This window comes from Rana temporaria, chromosome 4, assembly GCF_905171775.1.
Source record: "Rana temporaria chromosome 4, aRanTem1.1, whole genome shotgun sequence".
NCBI lineage: Eukaryota > Metazoa > Chordata > Amphibia > Anura > Ranidae > Rana > Rana temporaria.
The window spans coordinates 437,237,602-437,264,105 of NC_053492.1; the positions used below are offsets into that span (position 1 = coordinate 437,237,602).

Genomic DNA, 26,504 nt, shown 5'->3' on the forward strand with positions numbered 1-26,504 from the left:
GGCCGTAGCCAACCCGAAGGGAAGCGCCACGAATTGGAAGTGACGCGAAGCCACCATGAAGCGTAGATATCTTTGATGTGGCTGATAAATTGGAACATGAAGGTAGGCATCCTTTATGTCTATGGACGCCATGAAGTCGTCCTTCTGGAGTGTGGCAGCTGCTGACCGCACGGATTCCATCCGAAATGAGCGGATCTTTAGATATGCATTTACCATATTTAGGTCCAAAATTGGCCTGACATCTCCATTGGGGATGATGAATAGGTTGGAGTAGAAACCCAGCCCCTGTTCCAGGACTGGCCGGAATCCGAGGCGGATCGTTTGGAATCCTCGACTCCTGGAAATGAGGAGGAGGAAACCTTAGGAAATCTAATTTGTAGCCTGTGGCCACGGAAGACCGTACCCACTCGTCGGGAATGCTGGCTTCCCAAATCTCTGAAAAGAGTCGCAGCCTTCCCCCCACCTTCGTGGGTGGGGGCGCCCCTTCATAAGGTTGGCTTGGGGGCTGGTTTTGCTGGTTTGCGAAACCACTGCCTTTTGCCTCTAACAGCCTGTCCTTGTGATTTGCTGTTGAAGCCGAAGTTTGCTTTTGCAGGAGGCCGTCGATACTGCTTGGCATTAGAGGGCCCCTGCCCAGGGGAATACTGTCGTTTAAACGCAGGCCCCTGAACCTTCTTCTTAGTTGGCAAGAGAGTACTCTTGCCGTTTGAAATGGTCTGAATGTATTTATCTAGGTCTTCTCCGAAGAGTCGTCCTCCATGGAAGGGGAACCCTACCAGGAGCTTCTTGCATGGGGGCTCAGCCTCCCAGCTTTTTAACCATAAGAGTCTTCTCATATGGATAAGGGATAACGATAAACGTGACGCTTGCTGGATAGAATCCTTGATTGCGTCTACCGTAAAACATATGGCCTTAGGGACATCCGAAAATTCTTCTGCCTGCTGGGCAGGAATAAGTTTAAGCATCTGCTTAAATTGATCCGATAATGCTTGAGCGACCCCAATCGCAGCCACAGCTGGCTGTACTACTGCCCTGCAGTAGTGAAGGAGTTCTTAAGTAGTGCTTCCAAGCGCTTATCAACTGGATCCTTGAACACCTGTATGTTTTCTACAGGGCATGTTAACGATTTGTTAACACGTGAGATGGCTGCGTCCACTGCAGGAGTAGCCCATCTTTTGGAAAATTTTTCTTCCATAGGATATAGGACAGAGAACTTCTTAGGTGGTAAGAAGATCTTATCTGGCTTGTTCCAATCTTGGAACAAAACTCCCTCTAATAGAGGATGGATCGGAAACACAGCATTTCTTTGAGGCGCCCTCAGTGAGCCCAAAGCTGAAACCGTCGATACCTGGAGATCTGGTACTGGCAAGTTGAATGCCCTATGGACCAAGTCCGACAATCCTTGAATCCACCAGCTCTCCCTCAGGGAGACTGCCCCAGACTCCTCTGTATCCGGATCTTCGATCCCTGAACCTACTTGGTCCTTGTCCAAGAGGTCGTCCAATTCCCCTGAGGAAAGGACCTCCTCTTCTGAGGGTCCGCGCTCGGGCGACGGAGATCTATTCCGCTTACTGCCCCGCATAGCTGCGGCTATCATTTTACCCATGCTTTTCTGCATCTCTTTTAAAGAGGTGAGTAATACCTCCTCCGTGACCATCTTAGGGTTGGACTGACCCGCGTCAGCTCCAGCCCCAGATCCCGATGGCCCCAAGGCTCCCTGTGGGGAAAGCAGCGGCATAGCATTGTCCGAGACCTCAGACTCTCTGGGGGAATCCCCACCTCTTGTACCCTTGTTTTTTGATGCCATGGTACAATACCGAGGTACACCTGCTACTTATTGGTACCTGGGACTTATAAATAGTTAAATGCCCAAACACCTGTTTGGGGGATAAAAAATGCTTCCTCTCCCCTAGATGACACTTTTTTTTTTTTTTTTTTTTTCAAATCTAGGAAAGAAAAAACATTCTGTCCCCCTGAGTAGTATTGCAAGAAAAACTATGAGATGGAAAAGAAACAGCCTATTCCTAGGCTTGAAAACAGTCTTTCTGAAGACTGCAATATTCTTTCTGGCCACTGTGTGTCCTCGGCGCCCCGTGCTTGCCGTTCTGGTCTTTCCTCCTCAGTTCCAAAGTATTGAATGAGCTATATGGAACAAACAAGGAAGGGCCGCCCCTTCCTTAAGCCACTGACCCGCCCTTCCCCCCCAGCAATCTCAAACAGGAAATGCCCCTCCCGACAGGGGGGGGGTGGGGTTGGGAGGAAGGGACCTCTCTGTTCCAGCAAACTGCAGCCTGCAACCATGAAACCATGAGGAGGTCAGCGTTTTGCCTGCTTTGCAGGCCTTGAGGAGGAAGACTGAATGGAGCATCGCCTGGAGGCTTGCAGGTAAGCACAGCTCTCTGACACACACATATATTTTTATATAACACAGGCCCCACTCAATGCTTTTCCAACACTACAAGGGAGGTCACATCTTATGGGGAATAATACATATAGAGCCATCCTATCTTTATGATATGTGACTAGTTTGCCAGATGCAGTGCATAACTTTAGGCATGTCCCCTGTGACCCCCCAGAAAAAACCTGCTAAGAACCAAGTTCCGCAAGTTTTTCCCCTCACTTACCTGCTCCATGCCGCAGGACTTTGCCAAGCAAGAGGCCCAATCTTCCCCCATCTCGGTGGGGATGTCTAGACCTTCAGGCCCTGGGTTCCTATGAAGGATCCACTGTCCTGGGCCCATATAGCACTCTGGCAACAGAAACATTAGGCACCCAAAGGTTTCTAAGTTCTGGGCCCAGGGTCCAGCTCTCTAAAAAGAAAAGCATTATGGGCTATACCCCAAGGGTTTGGGGTCCGGTTACTGACCACTTTAGCGCTGAGGCTTTTTTGGACAGAACCGGTTAGCTCACCTAATCCCAAGGATGTGGAGGCAAGCTAAACCATGACTAACACCTAAGACACTGGCGGAAAAAACTGAGGTACTCCTCCTATGGGAGGGGGTTATATAGGGAGGGGCATTTCCTGTTTGAGATTGCCAGTGTCTACACCTGAAGGTACTCCATATAACCCATATAGTAATGAATGCCGCTCTGTGTCCCGTGATGTACGATAAAGAAAAAGTGGGTTATGTATTGTGTTTTGTGCATTAAAATTCAAAAAGTGTATTTTTTTTTATTGCGTTTGAAAAACTGCTGTGCAAATACTAGGCAATATAAATTGCAAAACCCACCAATTCATTCTCTAGGGCATGGGTCTTCAAACTGCGGCCCTCCAGTTGTTCAGGAACTACAATTCCCATCATGCCTAGTCATGTCTGTGAATGTCAGTGTGTTATAATGCCTCATGGGATGTGTAGTTCTACAACAGCTGGAGGGCAGTAGTTTGAGGATCCCTGCTCTAGGGCATCTGCATATATATATATATATATATCTCTATCTATCTATCTATCCATCTATCTATCTATCTATCTATCTATCTATCTATCTATCTATCTATCTATCTATCTATCTATCTATCTATATATATATATAATGTGTGTGTGTGTTTGGGGGTTCCAAGAAATTTTATAGCAAAAAGTTGCATGCAAACAAAAAGTGCAAGAAAAGGCCTGGTCTTAAAAGTGGTTATAATAGGAAATGTAATGTAAGCTCATAGGTTTAGTGGATAGCATGTCTTAAACATATGGATATCAGCCAAAATCTGTTTAAAAACATAACAGATTGGGGAAAAAACAAAAAACAAACAAAAAAATGAAAAAAACACAAAAACACATAATTAAGGGCTATTAATAACAAATTCACCAATGTTTCAGGATACTTAGGTGATACACTCGGTGAACGCTAGCTTTTATATATTGTAACATTAACAACCTTCCTACCACAGTATAGTAAAAAAAAAAAAGTCTGGGAGGTGGACACTTTTTTGGACAATTTCTGGGGTGTCATTTATATGCAGCACTCTAGAAATAAAGCATGGTGGCCAGTTTGTCCATTAAAGGTCTTCGATTGAGCCGATTTTAGCTCACATCATAGACAATAGGAAGAGAGTTGATCTGAATGGCTCTGTGCCTTGTGAAGGTTGTGTTGGCCAATCACAGCGATCACAAATGTAAACAGCTTGTGTTAACATCTGAAAGCCTGCCCATTCTTCCTCTGCCAATGCTCCACCCAATCAGCTTTCTTCCTCCTCTCATTGATTCTGAGTAAAACTCCTCCTCCTAAACATGTACGATATAGGGGGGGGGGGGGTACAGATCACCAAGGGGGCATACTGACCACCACCAAGCAGCGAGGGGGTACACCGAGGTGCCATATAATCCTTTAAGTGGCACAGACTACCAAAGTTAGGAGGGAAGTCAGCACTGAATACCAATGTTATGGGGTACTCACCACCGGTCACAATTAAAAAAAGGAGCCCACCAACACCTAAAGTTGACCATCACCATGAAAAAGGTGCCAACTCCTGACCACTGAAATCTATGAGCAATTCTGTGCAATATATATTCTTGACCCCTGGGTGCTGACTGCTTCACCGTTTATGCTATGTCCTAAATGAAACAATTTTGGGGCGTTTTAAAGCGGTAGTTCACCCTCCTTTCCATCATTAGACCATTAAATTCGGCATCGTAGCGCGAGCTACGGTATGCCGGTCTTAAATTTTTAATCCCCGTACTCACTGTGGTATCGCTGATTGAAGAATCCGACTCCCGCGGGGAATGGGCGTGCCTATGGAGAGGGAGGATGATTGACGGCCGGCTCTGGCACGTCACGCTCCCCGAAGACAGCCGGAGTAGGTCTCGGCTATTCACGACGCCTGCGCACAGGCTATGCGCAGGCGCCGTGAATAGCCAAGCCTATTTCGGCTATTTCCGGAGAAGCGTGACGTGCCAGGGCCGGCCGTCAATCACCTTCTCTCACCATAGGAACGCCCATTCCCCGGATTCTTCAATCAGCGATACCACAGTGAGTACGGGCATAAAAAATGTAAGACCGGCATACCGTAGCTCGCGCTACGATGCCGAATTTAATGGTCTAATAAAAAAAAACTTTTTTTTTTTTTTTTAACAGGGCGAACCCCCGCTTTAAGGAATCAAGAAATGAGATTCATCAGGTTTTTTTTTTTTCAAAATTGGAAGTACTTTTTCCTTTATGCTGTAAAAAAAAAAAAAAAAACCCAGTGGGTATTAAATACCACTGAAAAGAAACCTCTACGATATAAAATTTATTTGGGTGCAGTGTTGCATTAGAAATGGTCAGTCAGGACATAACATTCCTTACGATCATTCCTATAATCTCTAGTTTTCTATGATGCAAACAAAAATAGTTTTAAAAAAATAAATTACCTGCCCAGTATTTCCAGCAATTCTGCCACACCGTTAAAATGCTCAGTTTCATAGATAAACCTGTTAAAAAAATAAAAAAAAAACAAAACAACGTATTCAATATTCTACCTTCTTTTAATGGAAATCACAGACAAGGGCAACAATTAATATATTTTATGATGTCACAAACAATATACGTACAAGAATCAAAATGCACTGTGCAATCACAATACAGCCCTAACTTACCTGAGCTTGGAAGCCACATTCAAGTATAATAAGGAAGGGCATACACAAAACTGAAGTTAAGGCTATAGTTGGTCTTAAAGACTTAGTAAAGCCAGCCCTATAATGTTCCTATTTGTCCATAATTACTATTAAATGCCCCAAATAATGGAGCAAGATTATCTTCAGAGATGCACACAGATAAAAGGTTTTCTGAATAACGAAAGGCAATAGCCATCTTGCAGTATTTGTTGGGTAGAACTTTTACGCTAAAACATTTAGAGGTAAAAACAAAACTGGGAAGGTATGGGGAAATGGGGTACTGTGCACAGTGGTATCTGCAAACCAAAATAAATGTGGTACCTGAGAAAAATGTTGTTAATCTGCTTTCTGATGAATGCTCTTAGGCCAAGAAACTTGCCATATATTCGATGTAGTACAGTCTTCAAAAACTCTCGCTCCCTTGGGTCTTCACTGTCAAACAGTTCCAGCAGCTGAATACAAACGACATTTTAATTCAGGGAATTGAAAGCAGGATTGTGCCAACTTTACATAAAGGCAAGAGCAATAATCCACTTTTCAGGGAATCAACTCCAGTAAAGTGCAACCTAATCGCCTGCCTTACTGTGCACCTCAGCTTTGTTCCTCACCGAATTGATATTAAAGTCATTTGTTTTTTTAATAGGTCATACTTACCTGCTCTGTGAAGTGGTTTTGCACACGGCAGCCCAGATCCTTCTCTTCTCGGGTCCCTTGTTGGCTCTCCTGACCCCCCCCCCCACTTCTGCAGACTGCCCCCAGAGCAAGCAGCTTGCAATGGGGCACCCAGGCCCCGGCTATAACAGAGCTGTGGCTTGGCCCCTCCCCCTTTATCTCTTCTGTGGCTCACTGTCTGTGATTGGCAGCAGAAGGAGCCAACGGCCTATGCTGCTGTCTCAGCCAATGTGAAAGGAGAGTCCCTGGGGAGCCGAGGCGCTAGTAGACATTGTTATATCGCGATGGGGCTCAGGTAAGTATTGGGGAGACTGTGGGGCTTCTGCACATAGTTTTTTTTACCTTCATGCATAGAATGTAAAAAACCTTGAGCCTTTAGAACCACTTTAACAAGTATGACACACCACTAGAATCTATGCAGTGTAAACATCTGTAAGGGGTTAGCTCGGTAGCGGGGTGTGTGACCCCTTGGATGGGTTCACCACACACTGAATTTATACAGACAGGCAGTCGAAGACGGTTGAAAGCAAAGATTTTGGTTTATTCTTCCATCTTGCTGGAAACAAGTACAAGCATCCAAACAGCATAAACAAAATCAAACATAAAATAAACCCTGGCCACTTGGGGCGTCTATCTTCACCACACAGGAACCCATCTATGGAGTCTGGCACAGCCTTGTGCTGGGCAGACACTGCTGGTCATACAGCAGAAAAACAATAGTCTTTTGATTTTTATCACACAGAAAAATCAATCCTCACCTCCTCAGAAGACTTTCAGTACACTGCTTCTCCTTACTCACAAAGCCTCAGGATGCAGAAAATCAGTGGTAATCCTCTGGATTACTTATAGAGGCCCTAATTGCCTCATTCCGAACAGCTGAAGTCTTCCAACGCCCTTAGACCTTTCCTGGCTACAATTGCAGCCGACGCCTAATAATAATTGGTGTATTGTCTAAACAAGGCAGAAATGTATGTCCCGTCTGTGACAACACCCACAGATTTACCTGACTTCCTGTCACACATCCCTTTTACTGCCATGGACAAAAGGGTTATGTTGGGACGAAACTGCTTGCAGCTGGCCAGCTCAACAACTTTTACGTTGGGATTCCCCAACGCTATATGCGAATGCTCGCTGCAGCAACCACAAACTCAGGAAGGCATAAATGTTCCCCCAGAGTCTGACAATTCTTCTTTGGCTCACTGGCTGTTATTGACAGCAGAAGGAGCCAATGGCCTATGCTGATGTCTCAGCAAATGAGGAATGAGAGTCCCTGGGGAGCTGAGGCTCTAGTGGACATCATACTGCGATGATGCTCAGGTATTAGGGGAGGCTGTGGGGCTTCTATGCATTTTTTACCTTTATGCATAAAATTCATGAATAGCTGTGATCAGTGGCCGACAAGCTTCCAATCGCAGCCATTCATAAAATAGTGTGAAAGCCCCCACTCCATAGTGTGCCCTCCACTACCCAATGTCTCTGCCATTGCTTCCCGCAATCTGTTTTGTGTTCCATCCTGCAGGGTCAACCTCCCTGCAGCACCACTTTCTTCCCCCCCCAGCCCTTGCGTTCTTTCCTGCAACCCCCCTGTGAACTTCCTCCCTTTGGTCTTTAGCAACAGATGTTTAGGCACATGTAAACATGCTAGGGAATGAATCGGAGTGTAGAGCACAATAAAGATTGGCTACAGTCAGCACACTTTACAAACCAACGTTTTACCTGTTGCACAAATTTCTGGTCCACAAACCGCTTTGCAATACTTGGTTGAAAGTCTGGACTTTCCAAAAATCTCAGGAAAAATTCATACACCAACTGTAAAATAAATAAATTTATTTTATTATGTAGACATCTGTAAAATTGTAGATTTAATTATATATGTAACAAGACAAAAAAAAATATATGGTAAGCTAAAGCGGAGCTATAAAAATTTCGGGGACAAGGAAAGTCTTTGGTAGACACAACCAGATTCCTAAATACATGCCAAACATCTAAAAAAAAGGAAGAATACAAGCGCCCGGAGAACAGACCTGATATAATAATTACCTTTAGACATCAAGTCCACCAAGGACACTTTCACACTGAGGCGAGAGCATCAGTTAGTTTTAGCGGCGCTTTACCGTCATTTTAGAGGAACTTTTCAGCCACTAGCGGGCATTTTTAATGCCCAGCTAGCAACCAAATAAAGGGTTAAAAGTGGTGCTTTGGCGGTAAATGAAGAAAGAACCTCCGCGCTACTACAGACTCCTTAAAGGTGCTTTGGCGGTGCTGACAATTTTAATGGGCAGGGGCACTTTATGAGTGGTGTATACACCACTCCTAAAGCGCCTCAAAGATGCTGCTTGCAGGACTTTCTATAACGTCCCGCAAGCGCAGTCCGGGTCTCAATGCGGGCCGGTTCACACAGTTCTGGGGTGGCCACAGTGCGCATTGAAGAAAGGTCTTGTGCATCTTATGGTCCGATTCAGGTGCAAATTCAGGTAAAAATTCAGACCAGATTCGCACCTAAATTGGTGAACAGGGACGCACTGGAAACCATGCGGTGACCCAAAGCCTCAGCATATGTGAACTGAGCCCTACAGATCAGAAAACTACTACTGGCAACTGAATAATCCAAAGACCAATAAGCGAACCACGTGAGGGTACACTTAGCAGATCAGTATAAAACTAAAACAGACAATTAAAGAAATCCGGATATGGCCTAAAAATTGGCAATCTTGCTACAGTACAGCTACACCAAGGTGAATCCTGGGGCAAAGGCTGTACCAGAGGGCTTTGAACTCCTTCCTAGGCAAGGTTAAGACCCACCCACACACCATTTAAAAATAATAGAGCCTCAGAGGCAGAAGAAAGGGTATTTTGACAGCCGACTGAGCAGAATAGGGTGGAACAATGGAAAAACTCACTATTTAAAAAACAGTTCCTTCACATTTTCAGGAAGAAAAAAAAAGTGAACGTAATACCACGCCACCCGCTGTACTACCTCCGCAGGTGTGGAGCGGTCAGTGCCCGAGCAGCCAGTCCAACAATCCAGAGATTTCAAATCCTCGCCCTTACCTGTGCAGTGCTTCTGGGATAGACCAGAGCAATTCTGATTAGTCAGCACCTGCACAGTAAAAATAGCTCTGATCCATCCTGGAAGCACTGTGCAGAGAAGAGGGAGAAGAGCAGGCATTTTAAATCCTCTATCCACTGAGCTGGCATGTTCAAGCATCTCCAGAGGCAAGTAGACCAAAGAATTTCTTTCCTGCAACCCGTGGATGCAGGAAAGAAAACTGCCCCATTTATGGTCGGCTTTACTGCTCATGTTCAGTGAGCTGTAGATAAGTCATTATTAACAGAGATTCCCCGAGACCCGAAAGGTCTCGCTGTAAAAAAGGTTTAGAAAGAAAGATCTAGGAGCATTTTTGTTTATTCAGCACAATTCAGAAAGAAACACTTATTTTGTACATATAATCAATCAAGGGATTTAGGCTTGTACCCTGTTCAAGAGAAAACTAGTCACCAAGCATTTATTTTTCAGGAAATTCTAATTACTGTATTTAATGGCGTATAACACTCACTTTTTTACCCTGAAAATAGAGGGCAAACTGTGCCTGCGTGTTATACGCAGGGGGCTGTGGTAAGTTTTTTTCCCTGAAACTTCCCTCTTAAAGTTAGGGTGCGTGTTATACGCCTGTGCGTGGTATACGCCGATAAATACGGGTATGTGAAAGTTACTCTGGCTATAAAATAGAGCAAGGATTTCTTCATAAAAAGGGTCAACATGCATAGGCATGGAGTATGGTATTCGTTCGCCTTTTCATTATTCCTGGAAAGAGGACCGTCATCTTGACGGTAAAGTATAAGGCCCCTTTCACACGGGGCAGATCTGCTCAGCGGACTCCTCTAGCTCAGCAGGGGATTGGTCCATTGATCCCCGCTGAGCAGGCGGATGACAGGTCCGTCTCCACTCACTGTGCAGGGATGGACCTGTCAGAGCCCCGCTGCCCTCTATAGGGAGATCTTAAAAAAAACACGTATTACCATTTGTCTGTTTTCAGCGGATCTTAAATCGGATGTCAGGCGGGTGTCACTGGACACACCTCCGCCGACATCCACCCGCCCATACAAGTCAATAGGTGGCCCGCACATACTCGCCTGGAAAACGGACAGGCGGATCTTTTCAGGTATATCGTGTGAAAGGGGCCAAACTAAAAGGCAAAACTTTTGCTTTGGATTAAATGGAGAGGGACGCCTGTCAGGTTTTTTTGCCGTCTGTGTCCATGGTAAGGAGATTCCACCTCTCCATTTGTCCCGTTTACCATTTAATTGAATGCAAACGTTAAAAAAAGAAAAAGGGGGCTGTCCTCAGAAAAGTAATAGAGGGAAAATCTTCCAATGGGGACACAATGGTTCTGGTGACCTGGGAGTCCCCAAGGAATTCCCTCTCACTTTGGCTGTGACAGGAAGTGAAGGGAAATCTCAACAATGGGACGCAGATGGCTAAAAAAAAAGTTTTAGCTATTGCTCCACTTTAAGATGAGTTTCTGATAACTGCCAGGGCCTAGGATCCAAGTGGTTCAAATTAAACATTAAAAGATGCCTGAACTTTTACACAGTGGTTATCAAAGTGATTCTAAAAGGCAGAAGTTTTTATTTATTTATTTTTCCCCATCTTAACGCATTTTAGGAGGATATATTGAAATGTAATGTATTTATACAAATCATGGAATGCGTTATTACTTTTAATAAATTTGTACCCATTAATGTGACCTGCCTCATTTAAAGTCCCATGATCATTGAAATGTTTTCCAAAGGATCTAGGAGCTTTGTTTATTCAGCACAAATCCGAGAAGGAAAAAAAAAAAAAAATCACCCAACGTTTTATACATATAATCATACCCTAAAATGGATCTAGGCTCGTGCCCTGTTCAAGAGAAAACTAGTCGCCCAGCATTTTCAGAAAATTCTAAATACTATGTGAAAGTTACTCTGGCTATAAAAAGAGCAAGGATTTCATCATAGGGTCAACATGCTTTGAATGCTCAGATTCCTTCTAAATAGATGTCTCTTGACACTCAAAGATAAGCACAAAAAGAAAGAAAAAAACTGTACACACAAAAACTGGACTTCAACAACGCATGTAAACTAAAGGCCACATCTGCATTGATGTGGGTTTGGGAGACATTTCTAACACACATATAAACGCAGGTTATGTTTTTTCAATGGTGGCATTTGAAGACTGGTGGATCACGTGCATTTAGGAGCAATCAGTTTAGCTTAATTTAGAGAAAATACAATTACGTGTCCCCAGGATCAGATTGGAAACTGAGGGTTGGTTGACACTTGCAGACGAGTGGGCAGTATTAAACCCCCCACCTTAAAACAACAGAGCGGGTGAATGAAATTGTACACATACCAAGGCAAAACGTATACTCCTTGTAACATTCTACGAGCTAGATGTGTGGCTGTGTTACAGTATACCCTTTCAGGGACCCTGTCCTGCTGTCAAAGGGAAAAAAAAAATACGCATTCAGGAGACAGTATTGGCCTCCAGAGAGCATGTCAGTTGCTCCATTAGCACTCTGAAAAGTGATCCAGCACAGATCACTATTCAGACACCACAGCCTGTGTAAAGAAACCGCAAAGTTGGTAAATGCAGCCGAAAGCAAGTAAACAAGTGTAAAGCAGCTTTAAAGAACTCCCAGTAAAATAATTTAATTTACATGTAGTGGGGCTGTGCCCGCACTGCATGGGTTAACTGGACGTTTGTCTAGAGGTGAGGAGAGCGGAAATATACTTTCATATTCCACCAAGTGCAAGACTTGGCCCCTGGTTCTCCAGCACTGTTACTCTCCTCCAAAGTAATTTATGACAGAATCACTTTAAACCTAAACTCTAACTAGTTATAAAAGACACCAATAAATGCAGCTCTGGGTTCACTAAATAGATCAGTAAAAAAATATTTATTACATTCAAGCGGAACTTTACCCATAACAACTTGATAAAAAAGACATAAAATGTTCTTTAGAAAGGAATATCATTCCACATGAATAATTATGCTACCAAAATTTAGTGTGTGCTGTAAATTGCATCCGGAATCGCTCCTGTTCTTGCTGGAGGCTGCCATTTTGCTGAAGCCCAGAGCCCCTTGAACAGCAGTAAATCTTTAGGCTGTCAGCAGATCGGCCTCTACTAATTCAGCCAAAAAACAGAGAGCAACCGAGCATGTGCAGAGCAGGGCAAGACCATCTATTACTGGATTTTAAACAATATAGGCACTTATTTTTAATGTTTTACATAGCTACGCAATCCTGCAAAAGGAACCAACCTGAAGTGAAGATGCAGGACTTAATTTTATGACTAAAGTTCCACTTTAAGTAGTATAAATACCTACTTTTGTACTTGGTATGAGCCTTAGATCACCGGCTTTTACACCAGAGCTCAGACTGAGAATCTTCCACGTGGGAAGGTTTCAAATGCCTTGGAGGGGATATCCCTTCTTTGTTGAGCTCTGTTCCAGAAACACAGCAGTAAGAATAAAGTAAAAAGGAAAACCTCCCTTAATAGAACAACCCCCCCCCCCCCCCTCCTGGCTCTGGCCTGGAGCAAGCATGTATATCAGGGGTGCCCAACCTTTTGAAGAGCGAGGGCAACTTAAGCAACTTGGTAACCGGTCGTGGGCCACAATGAGTGGAGCGGGCGGATGGCAGGTCCGTGTCTGCTCTGTATATGCAGAGCAGACACAGCTCACTATACTCGGATTGGATTGGAGGTAGGACACAAGTCGGTTTACATCTGCCACTCCTTAGAGATGAATGGAGGGTCCAATTGGGTCAGACTGATCGTGTGAAAGGGGCCCAAGGCTGCTTTCACACAGATGCGCTGCAGTTTTCCTGCACCGTGGGTGCAACGCAGTGTACCTTTTGGCTTTCCTGCACTTTGCAATAAACTTCTATTATATTCTGCAGGTTTGGTGCACTTTCAGAAAGCTCACCAAACTCGCAGGTAATAACAGAAGTCTATGGCTCAGTACAGGTAATCCGCAGGTGCGCTGCTCTGCATCTGCGGATCAGTTTGAAAGCAGCCCAGTAACCACTGCAGAACACATATGTCCATATATACACTGTGATTTTAGTGATAAAACTGACCTTTAATAACAGTATTCTATTCCATCCCAGAGCAGGAGGTCGTGGGCCACATCTGAGGGCTCCGCGGGCCACTGGTTGGGCACCCCTGATGTATATCATCAGTACTTGTTTCAGAGTCAAATACTGTAGCTGGATAACACTATGGGAAGCTTAAAGTGTAGGTGCAAGTTTACAGAAAATCTGTAAGACAACATTACAATGGACCCCCGTTCCCATCCTGCCCGGTCCTGCTGTACCAGATTGGCGCGATGCCCCGCTGTAAAACACCGACAAGCGGCTTCACAGGAGGGGGCTTAAATTAATACCTACACATTTTTTATCTTAATGCAAGGAATGTATTAAAGTAAAAAAAATGTTTAGGCTTTAGAACCACATTAAGTTAAAAAAAAAAAAAAAAAAAAACAGCCCCCCCCCCTTCATACTTGAGCCCAATCTTGATACAGCAATGTGCAAGAGAGCAGCTTCTCTCCCTGTCCCCTCATTGGCTCCTGCCAATCGCAGCCAGCAAAGAGGCGAGCTATGCTGGGTGCGTCTATGGACACAGAGCAGGCTTGACGAGTGCCCCCATAGCAAGCAGCTATGGTAAGGGGGAGGGGCCAGGAGCACCAGTGTAGGACCCAAGAAGGGGACAGCTCTGTGCAAAACCATTACACAGAGCAGGTTAGTATGAAATGTTTGTTATTTTTTTAAGGTTTGCCTTTAGTGTCACTAAAGCTTAATTTTCAATATTAAGTGGCCTTCACTGTTAGGGAGTTTCTTCTATATTTATAACATGTGACTGACACTGAGGCTTCCTAGTCACAAGATACATAAAGGATGTTCCACTCTGACAGTTACTAGACAATGAACACTTTGTACTGCAATGTACAAAATCCTGTTAGTCTGTGTAGGGTGGGGGGAGAAAGCAATGTCTTTTACCCACTGATCATCACACTTCTCTTGTGAAATAACTATACCTGCATGCACACAGTGTAAAAGGGATTCTGTGAAGATATATTGGGAGCTGCCATTATGGAATTGTTTTTAAAAGTAAATCATGTGGAAAGAAAAAAGGTGCATTACCAACTGTGGCCTGACATGTCGGCAGGTATCTTTAAAGCCAGAATCTACGCCTTCAGGGTCATGGAATGTCATGGAGCATTGTAATAGTTATCACTATGTGCAGAACCATAGGCATGTTTCCACGAGAGTGCCGTTAGGACAGATGTGTGCCGACATCTTAGGATGCAAACTATTCTAACTTGTAGTTTAGACCATTTCCTAAAAGTTTGCTTTTTTTTTTTTTTTAAAGCAAAGTACAGCCTGTAGGCTCTGGTCCAATCCTGGCTTTACTATCTATTGAGCTTGAACAATCGTGCAGCCGGTCAAGACTTAAACATCTGAGCTCCTGTGCTAGATCAATGACTCCAAGGATTGAAACAATGATGAATGAAATGGTTCCACAGCCCTTGTGCTTAAAAATGTCAGCAATGGTAACTTTCTTAAAAAGGGGTTGTAAAGGTTCGCATTTCACCTTAATGCATCCTATGCATTAAGGTGAACCCCCCCCCGTTTTACTTACCTGAGCCCATTCACCTGCTGTGCGTATCCCCCAGCATCCTCTTCTCCACGCAGAGACAGCGATTGCTGCTCCAGGCAGGTCTTGTTGGGTGCAAAGCTTCTTCTCAGGAACGGAGGGTGCTAGCAATGCACATGGCAATTAAGAACAAAAGATGATCAGGACAGCCATTGGCTCCCGCTGCCGTCAATCACATCTCACCAACACCACTCAGCGTCTATGGAAGCCAACAGTATGACAAGGGAGCACGCCTGCAAGCTAACCCCCTCGGGAAAGCTTCCCAGAGGGGGTTAGCTTTAGCGGGGAGGAGCCGAAACAGCCACTGTGAGACTCCAGAACAGGAGGATCGGGGCCACTCTGTGCAAAACGAACTGCACAGTGGAGGTAAGCATGACTTTTTTTTTTAAAAAGATCATTCCTATTAATCTGAATGATCTTGAAGTTTGTAAACCCCACACATTTACTTGCTTGAATTATGCGACATGTATCCACTATGCCTGTTGACCGACACTGCTATGTCACACATTTCACAGAGCCCGTCTTCTGAACTAAAGATTTGGGTCAGGGGAGGAGTCTTAGGAGGCAGAGTCAGTATAGGAATTACTGTTTGCAAGCAAGGTACCATGGGATATATAGTCCTGAGAACTAGAAAGTAAACAGCAGAGGAGAAGCTGCAAAGCATGCTGGGAATCCAGGAAGTTGTGGAAAGATGACCAGCAGACAGCTTATATATAACATACATGTGGGTTAACCCTTTAATCTCAGAAAGTGAAAAGGCTACTGCATTTCTGGCAATTATCTCCTTTACTGGCTACACTGCAATAGGATTTTTGTACTCCCCATAAAATCTATTTTTCAGAGTTCATCAACGAACACAGCACTCCATTAATCTTGACTATAGGGTTAGATTTGCTCTCTGCACGAGTAGGACTAGGCAAAACAAAAAAACTTGCCTACGCCCATGGGCTGTCCACAGAGTGTCTGTCGAACTTGGAGAAATGTTTTTTTACGGTGAGTACAAAAATCCTATTTTCTTTCATTCATCGACGGACACAGTGATCCAATAATCATGACTATAGGGATGTCCAAAGGCAGCGGGGTGGGGAAAATAACCCAAGCTACAACACAAGAGCCCTAACCGGGTCACAGGAGCTAAACCAGGACACAGGAGCCCCATCTGAAATAAAAATTAAGAAAAAAACACTCCTCAAGAAGGAACAGCCCCTCTTAAACAGCAGCCTGCAAAACCTTGCAGCCAAAAGAAGCATCCGCAGATGCCAAAATATCTACTTTGTAGAATTTGGTGAAAGTATACACCGACGACCAAGTGGCCACCTTGCAAACCTGAGATATTGACGCTTGATGATGAAAGGCCCAAGACGTACTAAGTGCCCGAGTAGAATGCGCTATGACAGGGAGAGGAGGACCCCGACCTTTAACAGAATAGGCCTGAGTCGCTGTCTGTCTGATCCATCTGGAAATGGTAGCCAAAGAAGCGGCCAGCCCTTTCCTTGATCCTTGTGTAAATCGCAAAAAAGTCTGACCTCCAAAAGACTCCATGGCTGTCAGATGCACCTGAATCACTCAAACCACATCCAGGGCATGCAAAGCAAATACCTTGTGATGAGCCGGCTTCAGACACAAGGAAGGCAACACAATGTCCTCAAAGGAAAATCTGAGACAACTTTAGGTAAGAATGATGGACAGGAACTAGGAACCACCTTATCTCTGTGGACCACCAAATAGGGAGTACGACAGGATAATGCCACCAACTCTGACACCCTACGGGCCGATGTAATAACCACCAAGAATGCCACTCTCTGGGACAACGTGGGTAAGGGAATCTCCCGAATATTCTCAAACTGAGGTTTCTGGAGAACCGAGAGCACAAAGTTCAAGTTCCACGGTGGAAAAAGGGACCGTACAGGCAGAGCCGCATGGCAAACTTCCTGGATGAAGGTAGGAACTAAAAAGTGCATGGCTAGGGGGTCGCTGAAAGAAGATTGCTAAGGCAGACACCTGGACCTTGATGGTACACTCAAGGCCAGCCTTCCTAATTACTAATGCTAGCAGCATAAGGATCAAAAATAGTCAATGTTAATGAAGAGAAAGGAGTTCCAATTTAAGGACATGTGTGGGCATTTCTGGGTGGTGCCATTATATTCTTTTGGTCAGCTTAGATTTTAAAAGTGACGTGCAGTTTTACAAGAAGACTTGAAGCAACATTTTCTCAGACTGGGAGAAAGAGCATGACGCAATCAAAAGGGCCTTCAACACTGCAGGTCTACTTACAAACCGGTCTAAATCCAATAGCCACTAAAAGCAAGACAAACAAGAATAAAAAAAAAAAACCTAGGTGCACTCAAGCCAAAGTTTTGGTTCATGTGTTGACCAACCCACTAAGTCATAATAAAAAAAAAAAAAAAGAAAACACCAATTCACCTTTCGTCTCATGAGAAACCAGAACTGAATACATCTTTTGTTACTAAACAGAAAAATAAAAAAAAATCATGTGAACCGAACAAAACACAAACAGCACGGTTCCCGCACATGAATAGCGGCCTAATTCTCACCTGTATGTGAGGCCAAGATGCTTCTAGTGTTGGCTCATCCTCCTCGGGATCAAAGTCTGGATTGTCGCTCGGCGGTAGAGTTCTAAAAATATTAGCGCAAATCTGTAACAAAAAGCATAAGAAAACACTGTTTACTGAACACAAAGCAAGACCGGCTTGTAATGTAGAAAATACTGAAACAAGAGCAAAGCAAGATTTAACTATCCAAGTGTGCAAAATGAAATGCCAGCTTATATTATGCAGGAAAAAATTAAATAAATAAAAAAAAACACACACACACACACACACACACACACACACTTTGCAATGCATAGGGTGTAAAGCAAACCTACTTGTCTACATCCATGGGGGAGAATTTACCACCAGCCTCTGCTGCCATCTCTGTTCCATTGCACCCTTCATTTCCTGTCCCATCCCATAGCAACAACAGGATGTGAGAGGAATTCCCTGCAAATTAAAAAGGAATTCCTTGCAAATTAAAAAAGGAATCCCTTGGGGCCCCGGGGTCACAAGAATTGGTGTCTACAGTGGAAGATTTCCCCTCTTTTGGAGAGGAAGAGATTTTAACCACTTTTACCCCCTTCCTGACCCAGGCAAATTTTCAGCAACTGGGTTTATGTTTTGCTAAACAAAAAAAAAACTAATTTTTTCCTTTTAAAAAAAAAAAATTATAAATTGAAAACCGGTGCACTGATAGGGGACACCGATGGGCACTGCACTGATAATCGCGACACAATCAGTGTCCTGATCATCAGTGTCGATGTCCCTTTAACAGAAGCCCGTTATCGGCTCTCTTCTCTCCTGAGGAAAGAAAAGCCGATAACCAGCTTGTGTTTACACCGTGTGATTGGCTGACAGCTGATCACATGATAAAGGGCCACTAGGATTGGATGGACCTTTAACCCCATCTGTGACCAGCTCAGTCCAAAAGGCTTGGCGATCGGAGGGCATCCATTTACGCCCTCCTGGCAAGGTAAGCCTGCGCTGTAGCCGTCTTTCGGGTTTAGTGCAGACATAAAGTGGTTAAAGTGCTGCCTGAATTTTAGCTGCCTTGCACATGTGCACACATTAGAATCAAAGCACTACACCAGGGTTCCTCCAGAGGTTGTGAGGGGTTTCCTTGAGCATTGAGCAATTTCTGCCTCTCAGATAAGTTCCCACTGACACCAACGATCTCTTTAGCCATCTGTAAGGAGTGATTCTTACCAATGACCACAAATGTAAGGAGCATTCTTCCCAGCGCCCATCACACTAATGTATTATGAGATTTAGATATAGCAATTTTAATCTGGGGTTCCCCGAGACTGGAAAGTTTTTTAAAGGTTTCCTCGGAGTTGAAAAGGTTGAGAAATGCTGCACTATACTAATAAATTTAGTGATTTCGATGGCTCTATAGTTTAAAACAAAATCCTGTCCAGTCAGACCTTTTCCCTGTAACCGAGCTGAAAGAGGATGATCCTGCTTGAAGTAAATCATCCCCTATGTGTTCTGCTGCCAGTAGAAAGTGGGAAGATTACCAAACAAGATAAAGCTGTAAAACCAACAATAATACCAAATTAGCCATAGGTCTGATTATCTGACAGAATAATTAATGTTTATGGAAAACTGTAATCATAATGTGATCTAAAACCCTCCATACAAGTATCAAATCAGGAAAGGATTAAGCAGACTTGGATAAAGTGGAAAAAGTACTCTCAGTCAACGGTGATATCATTCAGGAAATCTCACTCTCTGCAAAACGGGGGAAACCTCAACACAGAACATGAAAGCAAAACACTGCCAACAGCCACTGCATAGGTCACAGCGGGATTTAAAAAAAAAAAAAAAGTTTTACTTTTGAGTGCTCGCTCACACTTGCTTTGGTCTCCGAAGATCCATGTTCAAATCACTCTTCAGAGAGCACTTGAAATATAGTGTGGAGGTGTATCCCCTCCTCACCATCTGCTTTAACCACTTCAATACTGGGCACTTTCACTCCCGCCCCAGGCCAATTTTAAGCTTTCACGTTTTGAATGAAAATTACTCATTCATGCAACAAGGTACTCATATGAAATTTCTATCGACTTTTCTTGCCTCAGAAGAGAAGAAAGCCGATAACCGGCAAGCCGCTGTTAATATTGTAACAGCTGTGATTGGACACATCTGATCACATGGTAAAGGGCTGGGATTGGCCCTTTACCCTGATAAGCAGTGTTCAAAGTACACAGCAGTCATAGAGCTAGCCTGATGCATGCCCCAGGGAGCAAGCACATGTGAAGATGTCCAGGGATGTCCTCCCAGAACTGGATAGCCACTATGTAGCCGTTTATTGCCTAGAAGAGATTATCCCACTGAACCCTGTCACATGCATTGCACGCAGTTGCGGGGCACTTGCAGTGGCCCAATTCACTTGAATGGGTCACGTTCAGCATGCGCTATGCTTGCTGAAAGCTGGGGGGGGGGGTATAATTCCTGCTGGGGTAATGTAGCTAAAGGAGGGCAGAGGAAAAACAACTCAACCGCTATTGTGAACCAGCCCTTAAAATCTCTTAAAAGGAAAGTGCTGCTGTCCTGCAAGTTATAGTGGTAACAATTATATAAACATCATATTATCTGTATTGTCACTAGTTAAAGTGATTGTAAAAGGCTAGTTTTTCTTCCCTTTAAAAATAACAAAACATGTTCTACTTACCTCCTCTGTGCAGTTGGTTTTGCACAGAGCAGCCCAGATCCTTCTTCTCAGGTCCCTTTTTGCTGTTCCTGGCTCCTATCAAGAGGCCCTAAACCAGAAGTCCGCTACAGGGGACACCCCCAGCCGAGTCAGAGCTCCATGTATCCATGCAGACACTGAGCCCCGGCCTGGCCCCGCCCCCTCTCCCCCAATTGACAGCTGCGGGAGCCAAAAAGGCACTGCTGCCGTGTCTCAGCTATTCAGGAGGAGTCTCTGGGACAGCCAAGACACGCGTGGACAGAGAAGGGGCTCAGGAAGGTAATTAGGGGGTGTTGGGGACACTACTACATACAATTTTTTTATCTTCATGCATTAAGATTTAAAAAAAACCTGCCTTTACAACTCCTTTAAAGTGGTGGTTCACCCTCCATAGCAGCATTTTAGCATAAAATTAGGCATAGTAGCGCGAGCTACAGTATGCCTGTCTTGATTTTTTTATCCCCGTACTTACAGTGCAATCCTACATTGAAGATTCCGTCTCCCCGCGATGAATGGGCGTTCCTATCCAGACGGAGGATGATTGACGGCCGGCTCTGGCACGTCACGCTCCCCGAAGACAGCCGGAGTAGGTCTCGGCTCTTCACGGCGCTATACGGCGCCTGCGCACAGACTATGCGCAGGCGCTGCGAAGAGCCAAGCCTATTTCGGCTATTTCCAGAGAAGCGTGATGTGCCAGAGCCGGCCGTCAATCATCCTCCGTCTGGATAGGAACGCCCATTCCCCGTGGGGAGTCGGTATCTTCAATGTAGGATTGCACTGTGAATACGGGGATAAAAAAAATCAAGACAGGCATACTGTAGCTCGCGCTACTATGCCTCATTTTATGCTAGAAGAAAAATATGTTTTATTTTTGTTTTTGTTTATAGGGTGAACCCCCGCTTTAAGCAACATCATGAACAAAAATATGCAGTTCAACATTGATTATTGCGGAGTGTTAATACATTGCTTGAAAACTTTTGGAGTGGGAATCTTGCTTTTGGATCCTGCTTTTGTGAACAGTCTGGTCTTTCCACTAAGTTTTCCCAATTTAAACGTTAAAAAGGATGGGGTCCGAAAATATTGAACACTGAAACCAGAAAGGGGACAACGTATAGGAATAGGGTTGGAGGGGATACAAAAAAGCATGAGGGGGGTCAAAGGTTGTGGGTCTAGGCTCTACGGTGTAAAGAAAACCCCTTAGTGATGAGAGGGCATCCCTAATCCTGGGGGGGTGCATTCTGTCATGAATGTGAATTTGCATCAGTATGTTTTCTGCCGTCAACGGGCTTCCACTGCTGTGTTAACAGTGGACATTAGGTTCTCCATATGTTGTATCTGGCAAACCATTTATTGTCAGGGGCTTAGACTGATGCCAGAGAGCAGGGATGCATGTCCTGGCTGCACTGATCAAATGATTACAGACTCCTTAAAACTTCCTGGGGAGTATGTTTAGACAGAAAGGGAAGAATGCCGGGTCAAAAGGGCCATGGAAGTCACATTATATGAAGGCAGATCTCTCATCTAGGCCTCTAATAAAATCCAAGATTTATTGAGGTAATTTAATGCAGGTAAAATAGAACACCTCAAAGCAGCTTGCCATTATTACCACCACTAAGAACTCAGCGTTCAAGTAAAGACCGATAACCAGTTTGACAATCTTTGTGAATCGATTTTACACACATTTTTATGTGAAGGAAGGTTTTATACCACAAGAAATAACGCTTAGAGTATTTGAACTGAATGTCAGGTAATCCTTTTTAAGAATTAGCCAATTTCCACACAAATGACAAAAGCATTACAGTACTGCGTGTGGTAACACTGAACTTACCCCACGGACAGAAGAAATGATTAGCAAAGGTTCCTTTCACACTGATCTGCTTTTCTTCCGTTTTTGTCTTACCAAAAGCGGAAAGAAAATGCAAGTCCATCAAATCCTATGGAGCTTTTCACAAGTCAGTTTTTGGTCAGTTGTGTTTTTAAATGCTGCATTTTTGCTGCATGTTTGGTGTGAAAAACAAACAAAAAATAAATAAAGAATGCGGCATGCACCGTCGTCCTCTCCACAGGGTCCCGGCTTGATTGGATAGATTGATAGCAGCGCAGCCATTGGCTCCTGCTGCTGTCAATCAAATCCAATGATGCGGGCGCTGGGGGGGCAGGGCCGAGTCCAGCATTTGTGTCTATAGATGCAAATGCTGGACTCGGGAACACGCCTAAGGTTACCCCTTAGGAGAGCGCTTCTCCTAGGGGGTTATCCAAGGTGGGGGAGGAGCCGTGAGAGCCACAGAGGGACCCCAGAAGAGGATGTTCGGGGGCCACTCTGCAAAACAAGCTGCACAGTGGAGGCAATATATTAAAAAAAAAAAAAAATTACAATTTAACAAACACTATAAGCTGACCATACACTATGCAATTTTCCTATTCAATTTTTTAGATTTACCTTCAACTACGAAGTGCAAGGGCCTGCCTGACTGCATACAAATTGACAGGGTTTAGGTTTAACCTCCTATTATATGGCGGTAAATCTAAAGGAAAGTTGTAGAAGAAAATTGTACAATATATGGCCAGACTAAGAGTTGCAATTTATATGCAATCAGGCAGCCCTAGCACTACATGGTTTTGGTAAATCTGACGACAAGAATCTGCAGAAAATCTAATTGTGTATGGGGTCAAAGTTTAGAAAAGTGGCGTAGGCTTTTACGATCGCCTCATTCTTTGTTAACTACCCTCTGTAAGAATATGCCTGCCAGAAAGAAAACATTAAAGTGGTTGTAAACCCTTTACAACCACTTTTACCTACAGATTAGTCTAGATTAAGGCTTACCTGTAGGTGCTCGAAATATCTCCTAAACCTGCACAGTTTAGGAGAAATTTACAATAATGACGGGCGCCGATGTCTACGGCGCAGGCGTGACATCATCGCAGACGTGGCCAATCACAGCGCCGTAGCCGCAATACCCAGAAGAGATGACGCCCGCCCGAGCGGTGTACATGGATGGCTGCGGGGTCTTAGATCTGAGGTGAGTATTACATAATAAGCCAGTATGCTATGCATACTAGCTCATTATGCCTTTGTCTTGCAGGTGGTGGTGTTTTTATTTTATTTTTGAAAAGTGGGTTTACAACCACTAAGTCATCAAGACCTACAAAGAAAAGCACACCAACCATAAAGATTTGGGATCCTCAGCGTACCCAGGAATCTCATTGGAAGGATTGGATTGCACAGGCACCATGCCTAGACACCAGCAGAAAGGTAAGCATATTTTCTGATTTTAATTTTTCCTCCCTGTGCGTTTTTCTCAACATTGACATAATGATTATACATGGGGAAGAAAGGTCTAATATAACAAGGTCTTGCAGACAAATTTTGCATCTAAACCAACACGCAAAACTTTACTTGCATGTCTTCACTACTTTCTTCTAAATGCAGTTTTAAGATGGTCACCACCTCAGTTATTTCTTAGAAATTGTGAAGGCTCCATTCACACTTGTGCGGCTCAACTTTGGATAGGTGCAACTTAAAGCGGTAGTTCCCCCTCCAAAATTTTTTTACCCTTAGATTGATGCTCATTATGTCAAGGGGAATCGGCTAGTTGTTTTAAAATCGACGCTGTACTTACCGTTGTAGAGAGCGATCTTCTCCGCCGCTTCCGGGTATGGTGTTCGGGTATGGGCGTTCCTTCTTGATTGACAGGCTTCCGACGGTCGCATCTATCGCGTCACGATTTTCCGAAAGTAGCCGAACGTCGGTGCGCAGGCGCCATATAGAGCTGTGCCGACGTTCGGCTTCTTTCGGCTACTCGTGACGCGATGGATGCGACCGTCGGAAGCCTGTCAATCAAGAAGGAACGCCCAGTCCCGAACACCATACCCAGAAGCGGCGGTGAAGATCGCCCTCTACAACGGTAAGTACAGCGTCGATTTTAAAACAACTAGCCGATTCCCCTAGACATAATGAGCATCAATCTAAGGGTAAAACATTTTTGGAGGGGAAACTACAGCTTTAAAGGGTCACTAAAGGAATTTTTTTTTTTTTTTTTGCTGAAATGACTGTTTACAGGGTATAGAGACATAATAGTTAACCGATTCCTTTTAAAAATGATTCAAAATAGATAAAAACCAATCATATAATGTACCTACAGTTTAGTTTAGTTTTTGCTGTTGTTTCCTGGTTCTCTGATGTACAGAGACAAAGAGCCAATAGAGGGCAGTGATGGAATGTAAAACGAAACTGGATTGGTGCTGACACACAGTAATCACACCTCCTTGATTAGTCACCACAGTGAGAAATCTCCCAGTACTGTGGTGAACAGGAAACAGACAACCAGGAAGTGTCCAGAACAGAGAGGAATTACAGCAACATCAAAGCAAAAAACGAACAATGAGGACATGAAAACAGGACTGCAGTAAGGTAAAGGAGGCTATTTAGCTAAAAAAAAAAAAAAAAAAAAATTCCTTTAGTGACCCTTTAAAGGGGACTTTGGCTTTGACCAAAGATAATGGACAACTTGCATATATAATATTCAGGAGTGTCTTATGAGTCTTTTCAGGGCTTGCATTGCAGTCTATGGCACTCAAGTCACATGAAAGTCAAACCAAAGTTACGCAAGGACCTTTCAGTCGCACATATCTGAACAGTTGTCGTTGAAAAACATATGATGCGACTTTAGTGTCCAAAGTCACGTGACAAGTCGCACAAGTGTGAATGGAGCCTTAAGCAGAATTATGGTTTCTGAAAATGCTAGTCAAGAATTCGTCAGGAAGTGGGTGTGAAATAAGGAGACTATCTGCACCATAAACTTCTCTTCTACAATTTACAAGCGAGTTGTTACTAAATTGTAAAAATTAAGTGGTCAAATAAGAACGTAGAAAAATAAAAAAAGTAGAAAAAAAGTTTCCCCTCAAGGGCTGGACTTTGTACAGATTGTATAACCACAAAAGGGTAAAAAAAATATATATATTTGTACAAAATAGGACATAGAAAAAATTACGTGCAGCCATATAACAATGGAATATGCAGTACATGAAAATACACATGGGTATACACATCATACAATGAAGGATTCCGACGCGTTACGGAGGCGAAACTCCTTCCTCAGGGAGAATTCACTGCATGTTTTTATACTGTAATCTAAAATACAAAAGCAATACATAAACTTATAATATTTTGAATCGGAAAACATTTTCAGATCATCAAAATGGCAAAAGATGGACGAAAAAGGGGTATAGGTATTGAATACATCATGGCGGAGGCATACTTACATCTGATCTGTTCTGTTTGCCTCTTTGGGATACATATTTTCCTTTCACACGACTTTAGGGTCCTGTGGATATTCTTCAATCCTTGTGTTTTTTGTTTTTTTTTGGGGGGGGGGGGGGGGTGTTTGGATTTCTGCTGCGGACTTCCATGCATGCGTGTCTATGTAAGTATGCCTCCACCATGATGTATTCAATACCGATACCCCTTTTTCATCCATCTTTTGCCATTTTGATGATCTGAAAAAGGTTTTCTGATTCAAAATATTATAAGTTTATGTATTGCTTTTGTATTTTAGATTACAGTATAAAACATACAGTGAATTCTCCCTGAAGAAGGAGTTTCGCCTCCGTAACGTGTAGGAATCCTTCATTGTATGATGTGTATACCATGTGTATTTTCATGTACTGCATATTCCATTGTTATATGGCTGCACATTTTATATGATACATCAATTTTTTCTAGGTCCTATTTTGTACAAATACATATTACATTTTTTACCCTTTTGTGGTTATACAATCTGTGCCTACAAAGTCAAGCCCATGAGGGAAAACTTTTTTCTACATCAGTTTAGGATGTTGGCCAGTATCGCAACAGAACATTTTTTTGTAAACCATCTCCTTTTATTTTGTCAAATGAGAAGAACGAACATTGTGCAGTGCAGTGAAGTGAAGGTCTCTCCCCCCCCCCCCCCAATTCAAATAGAAGATGAATAATACAGGCCATCATGAAAGCTGCTGCCAGACTCATCCACCTTACCAACCGATCAGTGTCGGCTACCCCTCTCTGCCAATCCCTCCATTGGCTGCCACTCACCCAACCAATTAAATACCAACTTACAAAGCCATCCACAACTCAGCCCCCCCCCCCCCCCCCCCCCCCCCCGACTACATCACTAGCCTAGTCTCAAAATACCAACCTAGTCCTTCTGTTCCTCCCAAGACCTCTCTCTCTAGCTCCCTTGTCACCTTCTCCAATGCCCGCCTCCATGACTTTTCCAGAGCCTTTCCCAGCCTATGGAACTCACTACCCCAATATGTCAG

General features: G+C 43.8%; 1 protein-coding gene across 3 annotated transcripts in view; it reads right to left on the reverse strand.

The window, feature by feature from the left end:
• Positions 1-26,504, reverse strand: part of PPP2R5A (protein phosphatase 2 regulatory subunit B'alpha) — a 141,148-nt gene that overhangs the window by 24,743 nt on the left and 89,901 nt on the right. For all 3 annotated transcript variants that reach the window (XM_040351476.1, XM_040351477.1, XM_040351478.1), the window contains exons 3-6: positions 17,516-17,617; positions 7,974-8,066; positions 5,907-6,037; positions 5,343-5,402 (exon numbers count right to left, since the gene is read on the reverse strand). In XM_040351476.1, the coding sequence (XP_040207410.1) occupies positions 5,343-5,402; positions 5,907-6,037; positions 7,974-8,066; positions 17,516-17,617 (386 nt within the window). The remainder of the gene's footprint in view (positions 1-5,342; positions 5,403-5,906; positions 6,038-7,973; positions 8,067-17,515; positions 17,618-26,504) is intronic.